We start from the raw sequence: 19,921 nt of genomic DNA, 5'->3' as shown, positions 1-19,921 counted from the left end.
TAGTTCTCTTCTAACGGCTATTCCTTTTTCAAGGAGTCACTGCTCATTTTTTTTGCTACCTATATATTATGTATTAAGAGCCCAGACCAAGGAGCAGGCTCAAGCATTACATGTTGGTTGACCTGCACTTGGCAAATGTTAGCTACTGGCATTAGATCTCTTGTAACCTGGTGCTGCTCAGCTGCACTGCCCTAAGAACAGCTCATGCTTAATTCTTTGCAGATTGCTTTGCAGCAGGAGACAATGCCTGTCTAGAAAGGTGTTTGTGGTAAACTTGGTTGTCGAGCACTGATTATGTGAGAGCACCACAAAAGCAGATGGAATATTTGATGCTAGAAGATACTTGGATATCAGGCTGAGTATGATGTGCCTATTCAGGCTGATCATGGGGAGGTACGCAGTGAGCATTGTATCTTGAAGCTTACCCAGAACATTAGCCTACCTCTGAGCTCAGGCTTGTGGCCAAATAGTTTTAGATGTGGAGGAATTTGGGCTATGCTACTGTTTGAGCTTCTTCTCAAACTTCATGTAGAGCTGGAGAATTGTGAATAGGCAATATTTGTTTTCAAAGGGGAAACATTGGCTGATTTGAAATTTTGCTCTGCCACTATCCTGCCTTTCCATTATTCTCAGCTTTTCCATTCATCCAAAAGGTACCTGGGTTGCTTTCCTTATATCATTACGTAGGTGAGGCGTTAGCAATTATTTCTTCAGGCCTGTAGAAAGCTAGGGTCCTTGTAGCCAAAATTACTTCTCAGTGTATTTTTGGTCAGCCTCTCTCATTTTGATGAAGGAAATGAAAAATGCACAATTTCTCTCTCCCTGATTGGAGAGACCAGTTTTCTTTTGCCTTTCAAATGGCTATTGTCTTTAGTCAAATGGATTTTGACCCTGAACCTGAAATTACCACATCTCAATGGTATTAGGAAATTTGTACCATCTTTCATTCTCAGGTGTTCAAAAGGAAACTGGATATTGGATCTCTGCTATTAATCTTTTTTCTTGTTTCCTGTATAATTGTGTTAACTTTTCAGTAAAAAAAAATCTTATTTGAAGCTGAATACATGCTTTAGCTCAAGAAGATGAAATGCTATCTGTTCTCCTAGTCATAGACTGCCTACTGCTTCTTAAGTCCCTGTGAATTACTCGTCATACCTTTAAAATCTAGGATTTCTCATCCTACTACATGATGCTACTGGACAGCTTTCTACTTCTGAATTCACTTACCATTGGTCTTCTGCTCCAGTTCCTGACTAGATCTAATGCTGTTGTCCATTCAGGAGTCTCTTGCAATCTGTTCCATTGAGTAAACTGATAGATTCTTCAGCAGTTGAGATTAAAAAGGGGGATATTAGTGGTCTGGTTTATTTTATTTTATCCCACTGTGAAGAGATGTGGGATGTTTTCCAGATTCTGAGTACACGTACAGTGACTTAGTGCTTAAAAGTGATTAATTAGTGTGGGTTTTCAGTATTTTCTTAAAAGGAGATGCTGTTCTAAACCAATATATTCTAAATCTGACCACTTCTTTCCCAGATACATGGTTTGGGGTTTTTAGGTGCCCTACAGTGTTGTAAATATGGCAAATAATGGAAGCTTTGCACATCAGGAGTGGTAACAGTCTTAAAATATCAAGCAGCTGGGCAGAGTGAGCAATTTGTACATTCATACATCAAATGAGTATGCACCTGCAAAGTACTGTGTTCCGTCTCCTTCCCTCGTCCTCCTGTTTGTAAGCTGGCAGGAAATGAAAATGGAAAATCTCACTCTCCAAATATTTCGCATTCTAATTTGGTTCGGGTCCCCGCTGGATTCACTGGAGTTGAGCCAGAAGGAAGAGTGCTGTCATCACACACACACTAACAATCCAAATAAAGCCAGCACCCTACTGGTGTGGCTGAACGTGGCTTTTTGTGTATCTAATTAAAAGAAAGAAGGATTCAGAAATGTTTTTGACTACCATTTTATGTCTGTTTTTAAACATAGGGCTTGATACTAGTACTGAGGTGTCTTCATGCTTTGAATAGAGTCAGCATTCAAGCATTTCTGAATGTATTCTAAATGTATGCTGAAATGTTTCAGAACACTTTAGAATTTAAATACCTCAATTTTTTGAAATACAGATATTTTTTTGTGTGTGTGATGTCATTGACCAGTAGGTACAAGCTTTTGGAGTCAAAATTAGAATCCACACTTAAGAAGTCTCTTGAAATAAAGGAAGAAAAAATTGCTGCTTTGGAGGCTCGTTTAGAAGAATCAACAAATCTAAACCAGCAACTCCGTCAGGAACTTAAAACAGTAAGGAGAATGACATTTTTTTCTGTAAGATTAAAGTATTCCTATACCAGCTATTGTTATTTCTACATTTGACCTTTTGTGTAAGACAGCAAAAGATGCGCATTGTTCGGATAAGGTAAAGCAGGAGAAAGGCATGACTGCTTTTTAGAGACTGCAGTAATACAGGCACAGTGTAGAAATCACATGAAAAGTTGTTGAGTTTATTCATTGGTCATTGAATATGTCAGGTGGATAAATAATCTGAAGTTGATTTGATTTGGGATGCCAAAAGTAGTCATTTTCAGTTTTCTGACCTACCTTGAACAGCCCAAGTGGACTGGTTTAAAAAAAGAAACACAATCTCCTTGGTTGTAGGACAAAGTTGGGGGATACAGTTAAAAGTGCTGAAATAAAACAGAAAATAGAGGTCTCTTTGTTAGGCAAGTGTTTCTCAGGGTTAAGCTATCCATATCCATAAATAATTTGTACATCATCTCCCCAAACATATACAAAAAGCAAATGTGGAAATACAGTAATGTAGCACTTACTGTTCTTTGGGAAGTGGTATGGTCACGTAATAAATCAAGATGTAGACAATGAAAAATTCTAAACCTAATGGAAGTTGTCCTAAATAATTTCAGGTGAAGAAGAACTATGAAGCTCTCAAGCAAAGACAAGAAGAGGAAAGGATGGTTCAGAATTCACCTCCAAGAAGTGGAGAAGAAAATCAGTCTGTCAATAAGTGGGAGAAAGAAAATCAGGAAACTACTAGAGAATTATTGAAAGTTAAAGATAGATTAATCGAAGTGGAAAGGAATGTAAGATGTGTTTTAAATACTATTCTGATTTTAACTATTCGTTGTGAGCTGTTCCAGTAATACGAATGAGAGTATTGTTAAGAAAGTATACAATTTATCACCTAGTTTACACACCAAGCAGAATCTGAATTAAATACAGTTTCATGAAGCAGCTGGATTCTGCTCTGAGGGATTTCATAAAGCACTTGACCAGCGTTTAAAAGGAAATGTGGAAATGTACATTGGCCCTTTTGAACCCACTTGATATCTCTTAAATCCCTCTTACATAATCGTTACTTATATGAGTCATGGAGATTTCTCTACTATTTCTCCATAGGTACAATATTAGTTACCCATTTTTTTCAATCTTAACCTACAGTGATAATACCACTTTGTGTTACTTCCACCTTGTAAATCTCTGCGAAGTCATGCTGCTCTGTTTCTTTTGGAGAAACAAGGGGTGGTTTTCTCAAAGTTCGGTAAACAGCCGTGAACTCAATTTTTCTTTTTTTCTTTTTTTTTTTCTTTTTTTTTTTTAACATATAAAGAATGCTACACTGCAGGCAGAGAAGCAAGCACTGAAGACACAATTAAAGCAACTTGAGACACAGAATAGTAATCTGCAGGCTCAGATTCTTGCACTTCAGAGACAGACTGTTTCTCTACAGGAACAAAATACAACTCTACAAACTCAAAATGCCAAGCTGCAGGTAATATTTTCCTATTTTGCTTTCAAAAATAAAATTAATTCAAAGTTTTTTCACATGAAAGCTTTAAAGATAATGGCAGTAATGTACTGTAAATCACGTTTCACTTCTGGTACAGACATAGAAAAGAAAATAATGTGCAAATAATCTGCATGAGCTCTCAAATGACACTTTGCTGATGAATAGTAACATTTCTAGAAGTTGGTATTAATCCTTCATGTTTGTTCAATTTAAACTCTTGACTTTATACTTAGGAGGTAGATTCTCTTATCCAGTCTTCTAAGATAATTTTGTTTAATTTACTTTTTTTTTTTACTTCTAAATTAGGTCAGGGACATAGTGTGTCCAAAGAGACTCTAATAAATTCAGTATTTTCTCTATTTTTATAAATAGAGTTGAAAAAAAAAAAAAAGTAAAAGCCATAGTTAAGAGGAAAATCAAGATGTTAGTAAGTACAGAAGATTTGAAAAAAACCCTCTGAAAACTACATAAAATGTGAAGATTGAATTCAGATAAATCAGAGGCAAAAAAAGGTAATGTGTGACCATGGAAATTATAAAAGTGGTTGCCCACAGAGTCTTGCAGCTCTTATGGCCAAAATTCAGGTGTCGTTCTTCATACCTTAACAGCTTTATTAAATACTTCTGTCCCTCCGTAAATGAAATATTGTGGTTAGTGGATCTAATGCTTTTTGGAGCTATAAGGATTGAAGCTACTTAAAGAGGGAATACAAAGTCTACAATTCAGCAGAAATAGTAAACAATATTGGGGTGGACAAAAATCAAAGAGCGAAGGAGTCTTTAAATGTGTAAAATAATGCATTTTGTGAATGTCTCAAGTTATCATCCTGTCTCTTTCTGGAAAGCAGAACTTAGTTGTACCACAGATGCACTTTCTGTCTACCACATTGAAATCTAATTAGTGAACAGTACTCCTCTTTGTGGCTGGTGAGCCTACAAACAAAACAGAACATTGGTGCACACACTGTGTCTTGTCTAGCTGTTAAAAATTAGTGGATGTAGGCATGGAGATGCACTGTTTTAAACAGATGAGGATATATCTCTGGGACTCAGAATTCTCTGTGTATTTTGCAAACCATTTGTCAAAAAAACAGGAATATCTGTGTAGTTCCTTTTTTTTGCCTTGTGAACTGTACAACGGCACAGACCTTTGCTATCTGAAAAACCTGGAGAATTAATTAACTGTAGATATTTGAAAGTAATGGGGCAGTGAGTTGGGAGAAGGAAGCATTTTCCGCCTTTCATTTTTTAAAATTATTGCGGTGAACCTCACCAAGCAATGTAATTTTTGTTGCTGGGGATGACGAAATCATGTTACACCCAACAGGCTGAGAAAGGGAGTTGTTCTCCTTCCTTGAGAATTCAGCTGTTTTGCTCGTAGCTTCAGGCAAGTTGCAAGACGACTTTCCATCAACTGTACATCAGAACAAAAGGTGAAATATGTAATAAGCGTGATTAACTATTAGCTAAATCTGAAGTGTAAACTAAGCTGTTCTACATGGACTTGGTCAAGTCAAAACTGTTCTTAGGTAATTGTGTTTCTTCTGATACCCATAAAGAACATACAAGAGAAAAGATGTCTTAAAGGATAGCTGGGAATTGTGAACTAAATCAAACTCGGTGATTCAGTCAAGGGAAGTTTCACAGCATGCACATGCCATCAGACATTACTTCATTTCCAGTGAAAGGTTCAGCTTTCTCATCTGTAACAAAGAATGCTGCAGTTCCAACAGAAAGGGATTTGTTCCTTAGTAACAGCGTGCACTGGAGTGATAGATTTTTCTCCACACCCCCCCCAATAGATACCCTGAGGGTATTAGAAGCCTCAGTAGTTTGTGGTTTTAATCTCTTGAATAGGAAAGAGAAGGAAACAAGCCTAATACAGAGCAGGTGACAAACACGTTAGGTATTGTCAATTCTCTTTAAGATATCAAAGGATTAGATTTCGTTTCCCAAAAGCATACAAAGTTAAGTTGGTTTTGGTTTGGTGTTCTGGGATTTTTTCCGTGTGTCTAATGTTGAAGGCTGTAATGTGTTAATAGAAATTAATACTGTGCTACCATGACTGCTGGAGAAGAAATTGTGCTCTTCTAGAAGAGTACTTTCCACCAGGTCTCACAACACATACGTAAGGTGATCAGCTGACCTTACTGTTGGTGGAAGAGAACCGTGAATGGCAGTTCCTCAGTAACACAGAATGTGGGTAGTTCCTTCCAGGTGCTATTACTTTATTTCCCTTTCTCTCTGTTAAATGGATACCACTGTTTGAAGCCTCATTGTAAAGCATATATAGGTACAATAAGGATTTTGTGGTGACAATAGAGATTCTGTACGGTCAAGATTTTAAAAAACTAAAACAAATCTATGCCAATATGGAAGGCAAGTTTAGCCATGTCACAGATTTGGCTTATGTGATACGAGGATCACTGGTGATCCATTTCTCTGAGGTATTGTGATGCTACAGCTATCAGTGCTGAAAGGAAAATGTGCCTCTCTTCTAGATAGCACTTTAACAGATATTTGAAGGTAAATAATTTTATTCTGCCCCCTGCAGCGTCAATTTAAGCATATTCTTAAGTGCTGTCTTGCAGTAATGCTATAAAAAATATTATTGGAATATTTTGATTTGGAATTGTCTGTGGGGATATAAGAAAAAAATTATTCCCATTAAAGGTTTTCAGGTAATGGAACAACTAGAAAGTTGCTCAGATGCTAAGGGTTACACTTAAGAAATCTGTCAATAGGAGGAGATAGACAAAATAATCCAGACTATGAAATTAATTTGCAACTCCTGTCAAATGTTTATAACTGCAGGTTGAAAATTCTACCCTTAATTCTCAAAGCACATCCCTTATGAATCAGAATGCACAGCTGTTGATTCAGCAGTCTGCTTTGGAAAATGAAAATGAATGTGTGCTCAAGGAACATGAGGATCTGAAATCATTGTATGATTCGCTTCTCAAAGATCATGAAAAACTTGAACACCTACATGAACGCCAAGCTTCTGAGTATGAATCTCTGATTGCTAAACATGGAAGTCTTAAATCTGCACACAAAAATCTGGAGGTGGAGCATAAGGACTTAGAAGATAGGTAAATACCAATATGCACGAGTAGAATTAAGAGTCTGAGATTCCTGAGCAGAAAGCAAAAAACACTGTATAACTAGTATGAATAAAATTAGTGTTGCTTAAATATAACATTGAGATCTTAAAACTTTGAAAGATCACCCTTTCAAAAAAATTCCGTATTTTCTTGTCACTCCAAAAAAAGAAGCTTAAATGCTACTTCTGTTTGCAGGTACAATCAATTGCTGAAACAGAAAGTACAGCTGGAAGAACTGGAGAAAGTACTCAAGATAGAACAGGAGAAGATGCTGCAACAAAGTGAAAAACATGAAACTGTAGCAACAGAGTATAAAAAACTTTGTCATGAAAATGAAAGGTAAAGCAAAAGTCTGAGAGAGAGATATATATATATATTAATAGAGTTCTGAGCACTTGCCAGTACAATCTAAACGAGTGTTGCATGCTCTCGCATTTCTTAATACCTGGTGCTGCAATTCAGGACTTTACTGATCCATAGCTTACAGCAACTCCAGTGTGTTGGTCTGCGATAGTAATTTTAGAAAAACAAAACAGAAAAACAATTTAAAAAAAACCCCAACAAACAACCAAAACCCACAAAAAATAATTATCATAGCCTGAGGACACTGAATTTCCAGATGGTCTGGCATGTCTCAAGATGCTAAGCACTGTGCAGTATGGTTGTGAGCTGTAGAGGAAGCAAGCCGCTCTGCATGAGTTGCTTAAAGGGTGAGATACCTGAGGTTGATGCCAGCAGGAGTAGAAATGCAGTGGGTGCTGAAGCCCTGCCTGACCCCTGCAGCTGAGGTACATCTTGCCGTGAGTAGTCAGGTTTAATAGTAGTACTCACAGAGCGTGAAACTCCCAACCTCAAGAAGAAGTGTTCAGATGTGTTCGTCTGATAAAGAGGCTCACAATTAAATGCCTCCTACCTTTGCTGTTGTGCGAGGAGGATTAGTAGCAACTGGAGGTTGTTTTTTGAAAGGGACGTGGCAGGGCCCAGCAGGGACAAAGAGAGCCCAAGAATCAATATATGTAACCTCCGTGATTGCCAAAGTTTGGACCATTCCCATTTACTTACTGTTCTGTGTTGGCATGAAATTCTAGGTGTTTTGTAAGATTCTTGTATTTTGAAAAGTGGCATCTTCAGACTAGTTGGAATGTCCACATTTAGAAATCCTGCTTTATTCTCAAACGTATGGAGAACCCAGGGTGTTTGGCTTAAAGGCAGAATGCACAGCAAGGCAAATGAGACTGAGATGACTTACCTACCATGGATGATAGTAAGAAATGTTTGTATGTGTTCTGTGGAGCGGTACAGAGCCTTGGAAACTGTACATTTCAGTAGGAATGTGGGTAATGAATACATTTCCTTCTATCTGCATGTATTCTTTTATGGTGTCTTTTAATTCCAGGCTTACTCATACATACAGTCAGCTCCTGAGAGAGAACGAAGTTCTCCAAACTGATCATAAGAATTTGAAAACATTATTGAATAATTCCAAACTAGAACAAACTCGATTAGAAGCTGAGTTTTCTAAACTCAGAGAACAGTATCAACAACTGGATATTACATCAACAAAACTAAATAATCAGTGTGAGGTACGTGAGAATTATGCTATTTTTCATGACTGGTATCATTGTAATATTTGTATAAGTGTATTTATAGACTCATTATATAAAGTGCTTGAGTCATTTGGTTTATAGATAACGAAGTGGGTCTTAAAGCAATTTGCCTGTTGTATAGGCAACGCAAAAACTGGGGCTTGTGTTAGGTAAACTGGTTTAAATTATTTAAAGCATCAAAGAGGCTTTTATCAGCTGAATCACGATTTAGTAAAGTTTTCAGTTTGATTTGACTATCAGAATACCTTTGTAGATGTAGATTTTCTTGATAATCTCATCTGTGCGTAAATTATGCTCACGTATACATGTACCATTTCATATATTTTAACAGCTGCTTAGCCAGCTTAAAGGAAATCTGGAGGAGGAAAACAGACATCTACTAGATCAAATTCAGACATTAATGCTACAGAATAGAACATTACTTGAGCAGAATATGGAAAGCAAGGATCTCTTCCATGTAGAGCAAAGGCAGTACATGTGAGTTTTTAAAACAATAAAATTACTGTGATTAGGGCAGTTATGCTAATACCTGTATTTTTTTTAAAAAAGCTTCTGTTTTATGTAGACATTAACGTGTGCTACTTCTGAAATGTTACTCTTTTAAAAACAAATTAAATTATCTATGAAAATCAGATAACAAACTACAAACATTACATTTTTATTCTAAAGCATCAGTGCAACTGTGTTCATTAGTGACGACGCAAATGAGGAAACAAAAATGTTGTTGATTCCTCATTCTACTGCAGGCAAAGTTTCTAGGTTTGTTTGTAATCTCTGAACTTTTTTAGCGAATTTGAGAGGAGAGAAAATGTGCTTGTCTAAATGATTCTGTTAAAGCTGATATGCCCTTTATTGCTATTTAAAAAGGGGGGAAATTCTGTTGTGTAACAAAGGCAAATGGAAATTTTTAAATTTTGTATGATGCCATTAAACGTAAGACTGCTTGCTTGCTGTATCTCTTTCTTGATTTTTCAGTAAGAAGCAAGTGTTACATAAGAATTCCTCGTGAAGGGTGTCAACTTTCAGATAACAGATATCGAAAGGAACATGCTACTAACATTATATATATATATATATACATTTTCGAAGCATACATTATCATTAATTTCTGTTTACAGTGACAAGCTAAATGAATTAAGGCGACAGAAGGAGAAACTGGAGGAGAAGATAATGGATCAGTATAAATTTTATGAACCATCTCCGCCAAGAAGGTACTCAAGAACGTGATATAAAGACAAATCTAAAGCATGACATACCTGTTCTGTTCCAGCTGAAAATCAAGGTTTCCTTAAACTTCAGGGGAGCAGAATCATGTCTATGTTCTTGTACACAAATTAGGAAAGGTCTTAAAGCGTAAGTAACACACTATAAATGCAATAAATGTACTGTATTATTGGTAACAGAAGGGGCAACTGGATTACTCTGAAAATGAGGAAGCTGATAAAATCTAAGAAGGATGTTAATCGAGAACGTTTGAAGTCCGTGACCCTTACACCTACCCGTTCAGAATCCAGTGAAGGATTTCTTCAGCTGCCCCACCAGGACAGTCAGGATAGTTCCTCTGTGGGCTCAAACTCTCTTGAAGATGGCCAGACCTTGGGGACCAAAAAGAGTAGTAGTGAGTACTGCAAAACATTTTTTCTTCTAATAATCCTTGGCTAAATGTCTTTTTGATATGATTAAAATTAAGAGGTGCTGGAAAAGGCTGTGTGGGTTTTTTTAAAGATAATTTAAGTCTTTAGGAATGAAGCCTGAATTAATTTATTAATGACAGATTTATACTGACTTCTTGCAAATTCCTTGAGTGTTTGGCCAGGAAGTAGTTTTTAGCATTGGTATAGCTCTGAATTTCAGTGTTAAAATATGTTTATGGTGCTTGGGTAAGATAAAGCAAGCACTGTTACTGGGCCAGGTGAACAGAATTTTAGGCAGAGGGTCAGTTGCCACCACTAGTACCCTTTTTTGTTTCTTCCTCTTGTCCCAGCATGAATCTTTCCCCTTGTCTTGGAAGGGTTTTCCAAGCTGTGGCTGTGCTAACAGCCTTCAGTTGCTAGAAAGACCTTCGGTCTGGAGGTGTTCCTGCAGCATCTCCCAAAACCAGCAATGAAGAGTTTTGATATTTGAATATGCAATAGGAAGAGTTAATGTAGAGACATAAGCTGTTGAAAAGATATTGCTACTGATCCTGAAGATTAGAGTTAAGTGGCTTGAGAGGGAGACTGCGGGGGGGTTACAGAGAGGTGGGTAGGTGAAATATTCCAGACACCATTTGCGAACCTTGAAAGAGCCTGATAGCCATCATGGTAGGATGCTCACAGTATAAAAGGCCAGATTCAGTGCAGCATGTACCTTTATTATCTATATTTTTTTGTAACCCACTTCTGACATGAATCATAATCTGTCCAGTTTTTCACAACTTGAAGAGATAATATTGCAGCCAAGTTATCAGGTTGTAATGATTCTATTTGTTAATTATGCACCAAAAGCATTTTGGCTGTGCATGTAAAAGCATCAGGATACATGTGTATTTACATTCACACAGAATCTTTGCAGTATTTTTTAAAAAATTTAATGTCTCCGGGTTTTAAAAGGCAGCAGATTGCAATTCTGGTTTTTGTGCCAGCTAAGAATTTGTGGTGTTAAAAATTATTGAAGCCATTATAATGTAATTTTTTTTCTCCTGTGCTTATTGCAGAAGCTTAGTCAAAGTTAAAACATCTAAATCCACTTCTTTAAGGGAAACTTAAAATCAGATTTGTGAATATTTTAATAACTGGAGAAAATAAGTATAAGGATACATTTTAACACTTTTATTGCAAACTTGTCAATTTGGGAAACGGTTTTTTTCCAGTGGAAGGGTCTATTAGGGTTCAAAACAGGTACTTATGAATTTTAAAAAAAGCAACTGTTGCTTTTACATATAAACTGGAAGTCTTGTGGAATTCAGGAGTGACTGGAGGTATAGTGGTTGTGTTTCCAAGTGTCTTAGTTTGAGTCCAGAGTGTGCACGCTTTGGTTCAGACCATCTGCATCTGTGTCAACGATTTCATGTCCTGGAAAGGCTCTTTTATGTGACAGTTTTCTTTGCATGATACTTGGGACCTTGTAGTGTGCAGTTACCCTCCTGGGGAAGCTATGGTTGAAGTTACGGTGGCTGATCCTCAAAAGAGGTTTGAAGTTGTTCAGACCTCATTAATTTTCTACTCCATGGACCTTGTTCATGTTGCCCTTAATCCCAGTGTGTTTATCCACAAACTGGAAGGGCTGATCTAATTCTGGATCCTAACCTTCCTCCAGTACACATGTTGCCATGGAAACCACAGTTTTTGATAGAATTTGGCTGAATTATGTGCCAGTTCAATGCTGACAATCTTACTGGGACAGTTCTGTCTCACAAACTTAAGAGAGTATCTCAGTGTGAGAAGTACAGATAATGGTACATGTTTTGCAGTCTATTTCTTCTGCTTTTAGAATGACTGTAAATCCTAAATACCAAGATACTGTGGCTCCTTTCTTTTCTGTAAGAAGTGGCTTGGCATTAGCGGCTTGCACTGAAAGAAACTCAAAGAAATGGAAAAGCTGGAAGTGCAATTGCTCAGGTACTGCAGCTTTCCATGCCCGCTACAGCCACTTCTGGGTACGGGGAGAGACACGTTCCGTTCCACCCTGCCTCTGGGAATGGAGGTGGTTCCAGAGGGAACTGCTGAGGTGAAATGTCCTGCGTGTCCTTCAGAAGGCAAGAGAAGGCAGTTTACTTTCTCCAAGTTGCAGTCACTGGCACAAATCAGTTGTTCTGAAAAGCTAGAGGACAGACTATCTGACACAGTGATCTTTGAGAGATTTAGGTTTCCTGCCCCGTATCCCCTGTCTGAGAAAGCAAGAGGAGATATTGATTCCAAAATGAATTATTCTGCTGCTACCACTACTGATAAATGGATTTGCTATGTGAAATGTGTAGATTTTCTTCTTTTGAAGGTGGTGGTGGAGACTTGTTTTCCTAATACAGGACATTTTCTCATGCAAATGTTTTCAAGAGACCTATTATCTTACAAAGATAGGTGATCTTGACACAAAAATCAGGTTACCCTGTTCTGCGGAGAAAACAGTAGCTGCGGTGTCACAGGGGGCTTGGAGCCCTTGGCAAATTCCAGAGGGGCTCTGGAAAGGAGGGGTGCCCGTAGGCTGTGGCGGTGTGCAGCACCAGTTAGATCTTGCAGGCGGTGTGGATACTGTTGCTCCTCTGACTGCAGAGTTTCGCCTTCGCTTTTGTTATCTGTATTCACCTGCTAAAAGTACATCCTCAGTCTTCCCAGATTCTGAACACAAATATTTATTGAACACTTTTAGTGATCAGGTGAATACCATAGATCTGACATTGGCTTTGTGCAGGGCCTGTTTTCCTCCGAGGGGATGGGATACCTTTCTGAGCTTTTGCTTAGAAGACTCAGGGCAGACAAGTAGAAACTTTTTTTTTTTTTTTTTTTTTTTCTTCCCCCTGTGGAGCAAAACATAGTACTTTTGCTAGATTCCACTGGAGCCGTTTCACATTATTAACAATGTCCCAAGGAATGAAGGCTATCAGTAAGCCTGTCATCTTTAAATAGTAGGACCAGTAGCAGACACATGGTATCGTAGTGGAGGTAGTACATTGGGCTCCATTTTCTGTTACCAAAACATTTAGAAGGTGTCTGCTGAACCCTTTCTTGTGTGCATGAACAAAACGATTGGAGGCTTTTAATACTGTCCATACAGAATTCCCCCGAGTATTTCTGGCAAACAGTAGGATTATAAAGTGGGAGATTTCCTGATCAGCGGAGGAATTCTGCAAGACTCATCACTTGTTCTTGCTTTCAGAGCTGAGAATATGTTCACGGAATACTGAAAAGAGAAAAGAAAAGTTAATGAATTATAACTAGAGTTCTTTGAGTAGATGATTACTTAAGACCAAAATAGCCCTCCTGCCATCCCATTTTTAACGTCTGTTGGAATAAAAGTGTAGAGAGATAAAGCTGCCGGAGCTAAATGTAGTGGTGACCTGGTGGTTTCTGCTGTAGCTCTGCCATTCCATTATTTTTTGCAGGACATTTCTTTAGTCGTATTCTGTGCAGAAATAACTTCCATAATTCTTCCTCCGAAGGAGGTTGCATTTTACCAACGGACAGGTTTTGATGTATGATTTTCAGGAGCAAGTAGTTGCAGTGAGGTTTTGTGTTTGGTACAATTGCTGAGAGCTGTAAGTCCAGCCCTTTTGGAGGTTATCTGTGTTAATGAACAAGAATCATGGAAGACTCACATGATTCTTGAACATCCCCTGGTTACTTTATAACAAGATTAGGGTGGATGTTTTTAATTAAGAGGGATCAGTTATCTTGTCTGTAAAGGATTATAGAGGGATCGGTTATCTTGTCTGTAAAGGATTATGGAAGTTACGGGAGAGTCATGTTTTACCATGATGACAAAAAGTAGAAATAGAACAGAATTACCGCTTTAGTTTGATGGCATTAATACTAATACTGATTAGTTAGTTACCTGTTGGAAAATTTACCTTCTAGCAAGCTAGTCTGATGCTGTGCCTCGTATTCCTTTGGCAGCTATGTACTGTCATATACAATTAGATCGACAGCGCGCGTGCCTCCTTTATGGGAGGTTTAGCAGCGCCTCTGCTTTTTTTTTGAGCCAGGCAGCACGTATGTTTGAGTTGGTTTTGGCTTAATGTTTCAGGATCTACTAGAGAAAGAATACTTTCTTCATCTGCAAAAAAACAAACCAAAAAACCCTGGTTATTATGATGTATCTACAAGCGTATGTACGTACATAATAAAAAGTACCTGTATACCTACGTAGTGAGTAATTCAGCGATGAAATTGCACTTGTGTACTCCTATCTTACATAGGTAGCCCATGTGCCTGCCTTTTCTCCCTGTTCTTCCCCACCCCACGTTGTAAGGACTGGACATAGGAGGGTGTTTGCTGTCCCCCTCTGGTCAAGATAGAGTTGTATTTTGCAACTGTGGAAACCTGTGCTTATTTTTGGCACTTGTGGCTATGCCAGTCAGGCATTCATGGGAAGTCGTAAAATGTATTGCATTGTAGACTACTTAGAAGTGCAAATGCAGAATGATATGGTGGAGAGGGAGGTTTCTCTTTCAAGGTGGTTCATGTGCACTTGTAAATGCGTATCTATATATGCACTGCTGTATCAAATAGAAACTGCTCTATGGCAAGCCACTGGTTGAGCAGAAAACCAAGGTGAAAGACAAAGCATGTGTCCCAAAAGTGACTTCAGAGAGATAAAATAAGCAGATCTTGGGCTGATAAGACTGGACTACACTGCTTTCACATCTGCATAAATAAGACCATTTTGATAATTTCATGATGCATTTCTTTCCGGATCTTTACATGCCAGTTGTTTGCATGTGGCTCCTGTATGCTTGGCAGCCAGCTGACACATATATCTGATGCTTCAAAATGCAGGTGTCTGCCAGTAATCAGTTACTAATGCAGAATAGCTGGACCTGAGGACAAGATTAACTTGTGGTTTCCCCCTCCTCCATCTTTTAATACTGTTGTTAATTTTAACTCTGTTTCCTAGCATTATGTATCTCAGTTTTCTCTTAGCTGTCTCAAAATGTTACAGCAACACTCATATTTGGATCTTCTTTTGCTATTTTTTTTTTTTAAATCTTTGGTATTTTTTCAGCTAAAAAAAATTGGTGTATACCATTTCGGCCAATAAATCTTGATTTTATTTTTATTGTTACAGATTTGAAGTGGATTATTTCAGTAAAATATTAAAATCACTGCACACAAACAGTAGATTGAACATAAGGTCCATGTAATTTTTCTACAAGGCAGTAGATGACCAAAATTATTAATGAGCACAAAATGGAGCAAATGAAGACAAGAGATTGTGTCCTACTAGAGATGCAGAGCAAAACATTACAAAAGCTATTAATCTCAAAAAATAATGATGTGGACATATTGTAAAGTAGAGTTGCTTTCATTTTAAGCTTTTTCTGCTTCACATTTTTATGTTCGAGAAATACTGTTTTTCACAGTAAAAGCTATATAATTGTCAGTTTCTATAATCGTCTGCAAAGAAGTTACCTTTATTTTTTTGAAGAGCTTGGCAGTTAGAACTTTCAAACTGTATTAGGCTCTTCACCTTTATTTTCGGTGCATTGCTGAGTATATTAAAGTTTTCATAGTGTAGTTTTCATATTTCAGTGTAGTTTTCATATTTCATTATCACACATGGAAGCATGAGAATGATAGCTTTTAGCATAGCATACATAGCTTAAACTCAGACATTCATTTCTGTCCTTAGTTTCAACATTTAACTTCCATCTGTTCTTCTCCCTTTTTTTCTTTCATTTCCCTGTTTCCGTTTTTCCTCATGCTATGACATAAAAGTGGTTGCACTGAAAAGACTGCCCTTTTTGAGGAACAGACCGAAGGAAAAAGACAAAATGAAGGCCTTCTACCGTCGCTCCATGTGTAAGACTTTATGACAGTTCAGCTTCTTTTAAATGGCTACACTGGCTTCCATTACTAATTTTTCACTAACCTCTCCCTGGACTGCGCTGTATTTTTCCTCCTATTTTGCGATGTGCAAGTCCTGCTACAATACAAGGAGCTGGAGCTTTTTCTTTTTGCTTTTTCTTTTTCTTTTTTTTAAACCTTGGCACTGAATACTTTATATATGTGCACATGTGCACACACATGCCCACACATTTACATGCACAAGCACACGCACATACATATATATATATATTCAGTGCATTGTGATTGCATATATTTGTATACATAGTTGTCTATATACACATCTCTTATGTGTATATAAATTTACAGTGCACTGTGTTAACCTAAATAGTTCTAAATTACACATTTTGTAAGCCTTTTATTAAGAAACCACTGTAATTTTTTGTTAAAGAGAGTGTAGAAAATAGCACAAGGCTGTATGGTGGTCTGTCACTCCAAGTATTCATCAGTTGTTGTTGCCAAAATGTTGTATTGATTTATTTTATAATGGGGGTGGATGATTTTCTCTGGTTTTGTGAAGTAAAGGTGGATATCATCAGATGTCATCTTTTTCAGATCCTTTTATTTATTATTATGTAAAATACAGTATCCCTGCAGTAACCTGCACTGTACAAGGATCCCGTATCATTGTTGACATTGTATTGTATAAGCACCTTTGCTCATTTTATCCTTACTCATTCCATTTTATCATTGCAAACAGTGTACCAAAGCTTCTAACACACATACTACATACCACTGCAGTGCAAGCATGGCGATTATAGCTAATAAAATCAGTTTTAAGACCCATACTGAGCTGAAAGAAGTCTCTGACTTACAACACTTGTCATTTCATTGAGCTGATTGCATGTCATAACGTGGATGATCTTGTGTTTACGTGTCTTCCAGTTTCAGTACACTTTAATGCTTAGAAAACTGTCCAACATTTTGCAATACAAAATAAGAACAGAAGCAAATACATTGACCATGCTGATCATTTGCTTTCATTTGCATCCCAGCCATGAATGACCTGGTGCAGTCCATGGTCCTAGCAGGAGGACAATGGACAGGTAGTTCTGAACATCTGGAGGGTCCTGATGATATATCTACGGGTAAAAGGAGGAAAGAATTGGGAGCTATGGCCTTCTCTACTACAGCTATCAACTTTGCCACTGTCAACTCTTCTACAGGCTTCAGATCCAAGCAGTTGCTAAATAATAAAGGTATAGGTAGAAGCTTTTTGCACTGTGATGTGATTGTGTAACAGCAATTTCATATAAATATGGGTTTTACTTGTATTTTAAGTTTTCAGCAAAAAGCAACCTTGATAATTGAGTTGCAGTGCTAAGATACTGAATGGATTTAATAACTGCAGTTATAAAATGTGTCAGGATTTTTCCTACAGAACGTTACCTAAGTAAAAGTGGATCGGTTTGAAAAAATATTTCAGTATGATTTACAGATAAGTATTTCAATAATCTTTTAATTTTGTTTTTATTTTACATCTGCTTTTATATCTCTGTGTATAGATACTACATCCTTTGAAGATGTAAGTCCGCAAGGTATTAGTGATGATTCTAGTACAGGATCAAGAGTTCATGGTAAGATGTGAACTTTAATTAAATGAATTTAGGATGTATTATCTGAATGTTAAAGAAGTTTGGAAAAATAAGTGAATGGCATTGTTACAAGTGAGCATGCTTTCTGTGATTTGCATATCTCTTGAATGTATAGTAGTATCATTTCTTCAGATGATTCTTTTCTTTCTTAACTACTGCATCAGATAGATGTTCTATATCTCTAGTAGAAAGTATCTGTGAAGTGCATCTGAACAGGATCAAAACATTTTCCCTTTTAAAAATTTATTTGGAGTTAATAGTAAAATAAAAAGAAGGTATAATTTCAATCCTAAAAAGCCCAAATCTGGCCTTACTTTCCAGTGTTTATTGTTCACTGAAACCTAAATTTGTCTTGTACTGTATTTTATAAAATCATTACGTGTTCCTTCAAGCAAAGCTATGAAGTGAAAGCTATAATAGTTTATTTAGAATTGGAGGCTTAACTCTAGTTACTAAACACCTAATATGTTTTGAAGATAATAACAGCACATTTCCCTTGTATTGGATAGGAGTACAGGACATTATCTGTGCAGATGCTCTTGCTCCTCCTGTTCGTGGCATTTCAACAATGTGCAAGGTTCCTTGTCAAATCTGTTGTAAGTGACCTAATCACAAGCAGCTTTCTGCATGCCCATCTTTTCATCTGTAAAATCCTGGTTTCCCACTAACCAGTCAGTTTCAATTCTAAATGTACACTCTATTTCTTTTTTCCTCTCCCTTGTACCTTACAATTCCTGTAGTGCCCTTTTCTAAAGCGTCCTCTTGGACTGCCTGGAAATCCCTTCGCTTTCTGATCTGTAAGAAACCACTTTGTTGACAATGGGCATGCTCAGCCTGTGAAATAGTGCATGATTCCTGCCTCTGAGCATTCTGTGATCAGAATGTAAAGGTACCGTGTTGTCTGCTAAAAGTTTGTTCATCATGGTGTCTCCTAATTTTCAATTTAGCTTCCAGACCAGCCAGCCTTGATAGTGGCAGAACATCCACTAGCAATAGCAATAACAATGCTTCACTCCATGAAGTCAAAGGTATGCTGTAGGTGAATTTGCATACATGCTTCATTTCCATTCTTTCCTCTGTAAGATCATCTACATAGGTTAAAAAAAACCAACCAACCACAAAAATTCCCACAGCACACCACAGCATGTTTTACTTTAAGTGTTTTATATAGCCTTGATTCCACAAAATAAGAAAGGATACAAGTGTTAATACAACTTATAGTTTTAATGAATATTAAAAGGGTGATATACTATATGAAACCAAACCTAACCCACTTAATAATCTTACAAAATAAGAATTCCCCCCAAATTACTTCAAATTCACTTGCTTTTAAGCAGAGAAGTTGCTCCATTTTTTTCTCCTAGTGCCCTACTACATGTGTACTGCTGCTGTAAAGCTGTGTAGCACACAACACAAACTGGACAAAATGGCATATGGATACCATCCTGTGAACTTTTATATTTTATTTTTAAAAGATTAATAACGTTCCTGGATTTAGCAGTCTTACCTAAATTTCATGTTTCGAGTCTTGATGTATTTTTGTTTGTAACGGCCATTCTGCTAGACTGGAATGCTGCCTACTCAAGACTTCATTTATTATTCATGGTTTGCATTTATTAAACAGTATCTGTCTGGAAATTTAGAGATGAATGCTTTATTAGTTTACTTTCTGTTTGATTACTCCCTTCTGTAAAAGATTCTCTGAAGTACTCCTTGCCCTAGTTTCTAATACCGTATTAGAAATTTCTGCTGTAAACAATTCATCTTTCTTCAAACTTAATTTCATTTCTTAGGAGTAACATGAAGTGGGAAATACTTGATTATTCATCAGTATTTTTTAAGCAATTCACAGTTATTGAAAAATAAAAACAGTTGGTGTGTGTCATATATTTTGCATTTAATGCCATATGCTTTCTTCAGGTCACAATTATAGTAAACTAGAAGTAATGGCAGAACCTGCTGGAGAAGCAGCATTCTGCAGTAGTTCTTGTTGAAGAACTACTTTGAAGACAATCTTTTCTTTCTGTTCCATCCTTTGTCTTTCATTTAATGTAAAACTCATTAATATTATATTAAGAATGCGTGCCTCACAGTGATGATGAACAAGAATGGAGGCGTTTTCTTTAAGTCTCCTGGAATATAGCATTATGTAGGTGGAAGCCCAGATGATAAGTGAAAGGTAGTTTTCATTCCAAAAAATCATGTCATGTGTAAGGAGCTGAAAGAGGTAAGTCAAGGGAGTGCAATTACATCTGGCTTGAGTAAAAAAGGAC

General features: G+C 37.1%; 1 protein-coding gene across 14 annotated transcripts in view; it reads left to right on the top strand.

Moving 5' to 3' along the window:
- CCDC88A (coiled-coil domain containing 88A) overlaps positions 1–19,921 on the top strand; it is a 79,939-nt gene that overhangs the window by 51,392 nt on the left and 8,626 nt on the right. For 4 of the 14 annotated variants that reach the window (XM_027788396.2, XM_055815915.1, XM_055815916.1 and 1 more), the window contains 14 exons: positions 2,157–2,298; positions 2,919–3,095; positions 3,623–3,784; positions 6,616–6,893; positions 7,101–7,244; positions 8,302–8,488; positions 8,844–8,989; positions 9,631–9,723; positions 9,916–10,130; positions 15,925–16,008; positions 17,049–17,252; positions 17,559–17,630; positions 18,158–18,244; positions 18,596–18,676. In XM_027788396.2, coding sequence (XP_027644197.2) covers positions 2,157–2,298; positions 2,919–3,095; positions 3,623–3,784; positions 6,616–6,893; positions 7,101–7,244; positions 8,302–8,488; positions 8,844–8,989; positions 9,631–9,723; positions 9,916–10,130; positions 15,925–16,008; positions 17,049–17,252; positions 17,559–17,630; positions 18,158–18,244; positions 18,596–18,676 — 2,072 coding nt within the window. The remainder of the gene's footprint in view (positions 1–2,156; positions 2,299–2,918; positions 3,096–3,622; positions 3,785–6,615; positions 6,894–7,100; positions 7,245–8,301; positions 8,489–8,843; positions 8,990–9,630; positions 9,724–9,915; positions 10,131–15,924; positions 16,009–17,048; positions 17,253–17,558; positions 17,631–18,157; positions 18,245–18,595; positions 18,677–19,921) is intronic. The other 10 variants (XM_027788397.2, XM_027788393.2, XM_027788392.2 and 7 more) reach the window with 6 other exon arrangements.

This window comes from Falco peregrinus, chromosome 11, assembly GCF_023634155.1.
Source record: "Falco peregrinus isolate bFalPer1 chromosome 11, bFalPer1.pri, whole genome shotgun sequence".
NCBI lineage: Eukaryota > Metazoa > Chordata > Aves > Falconiformes > Falconidae > Falco > Falco peregrinus.
The sequence above is the reverse complement of the archived record's forward strand: the minus strand, read 5'-3'. Positions and strand labels throughout refer to the sequence as shown.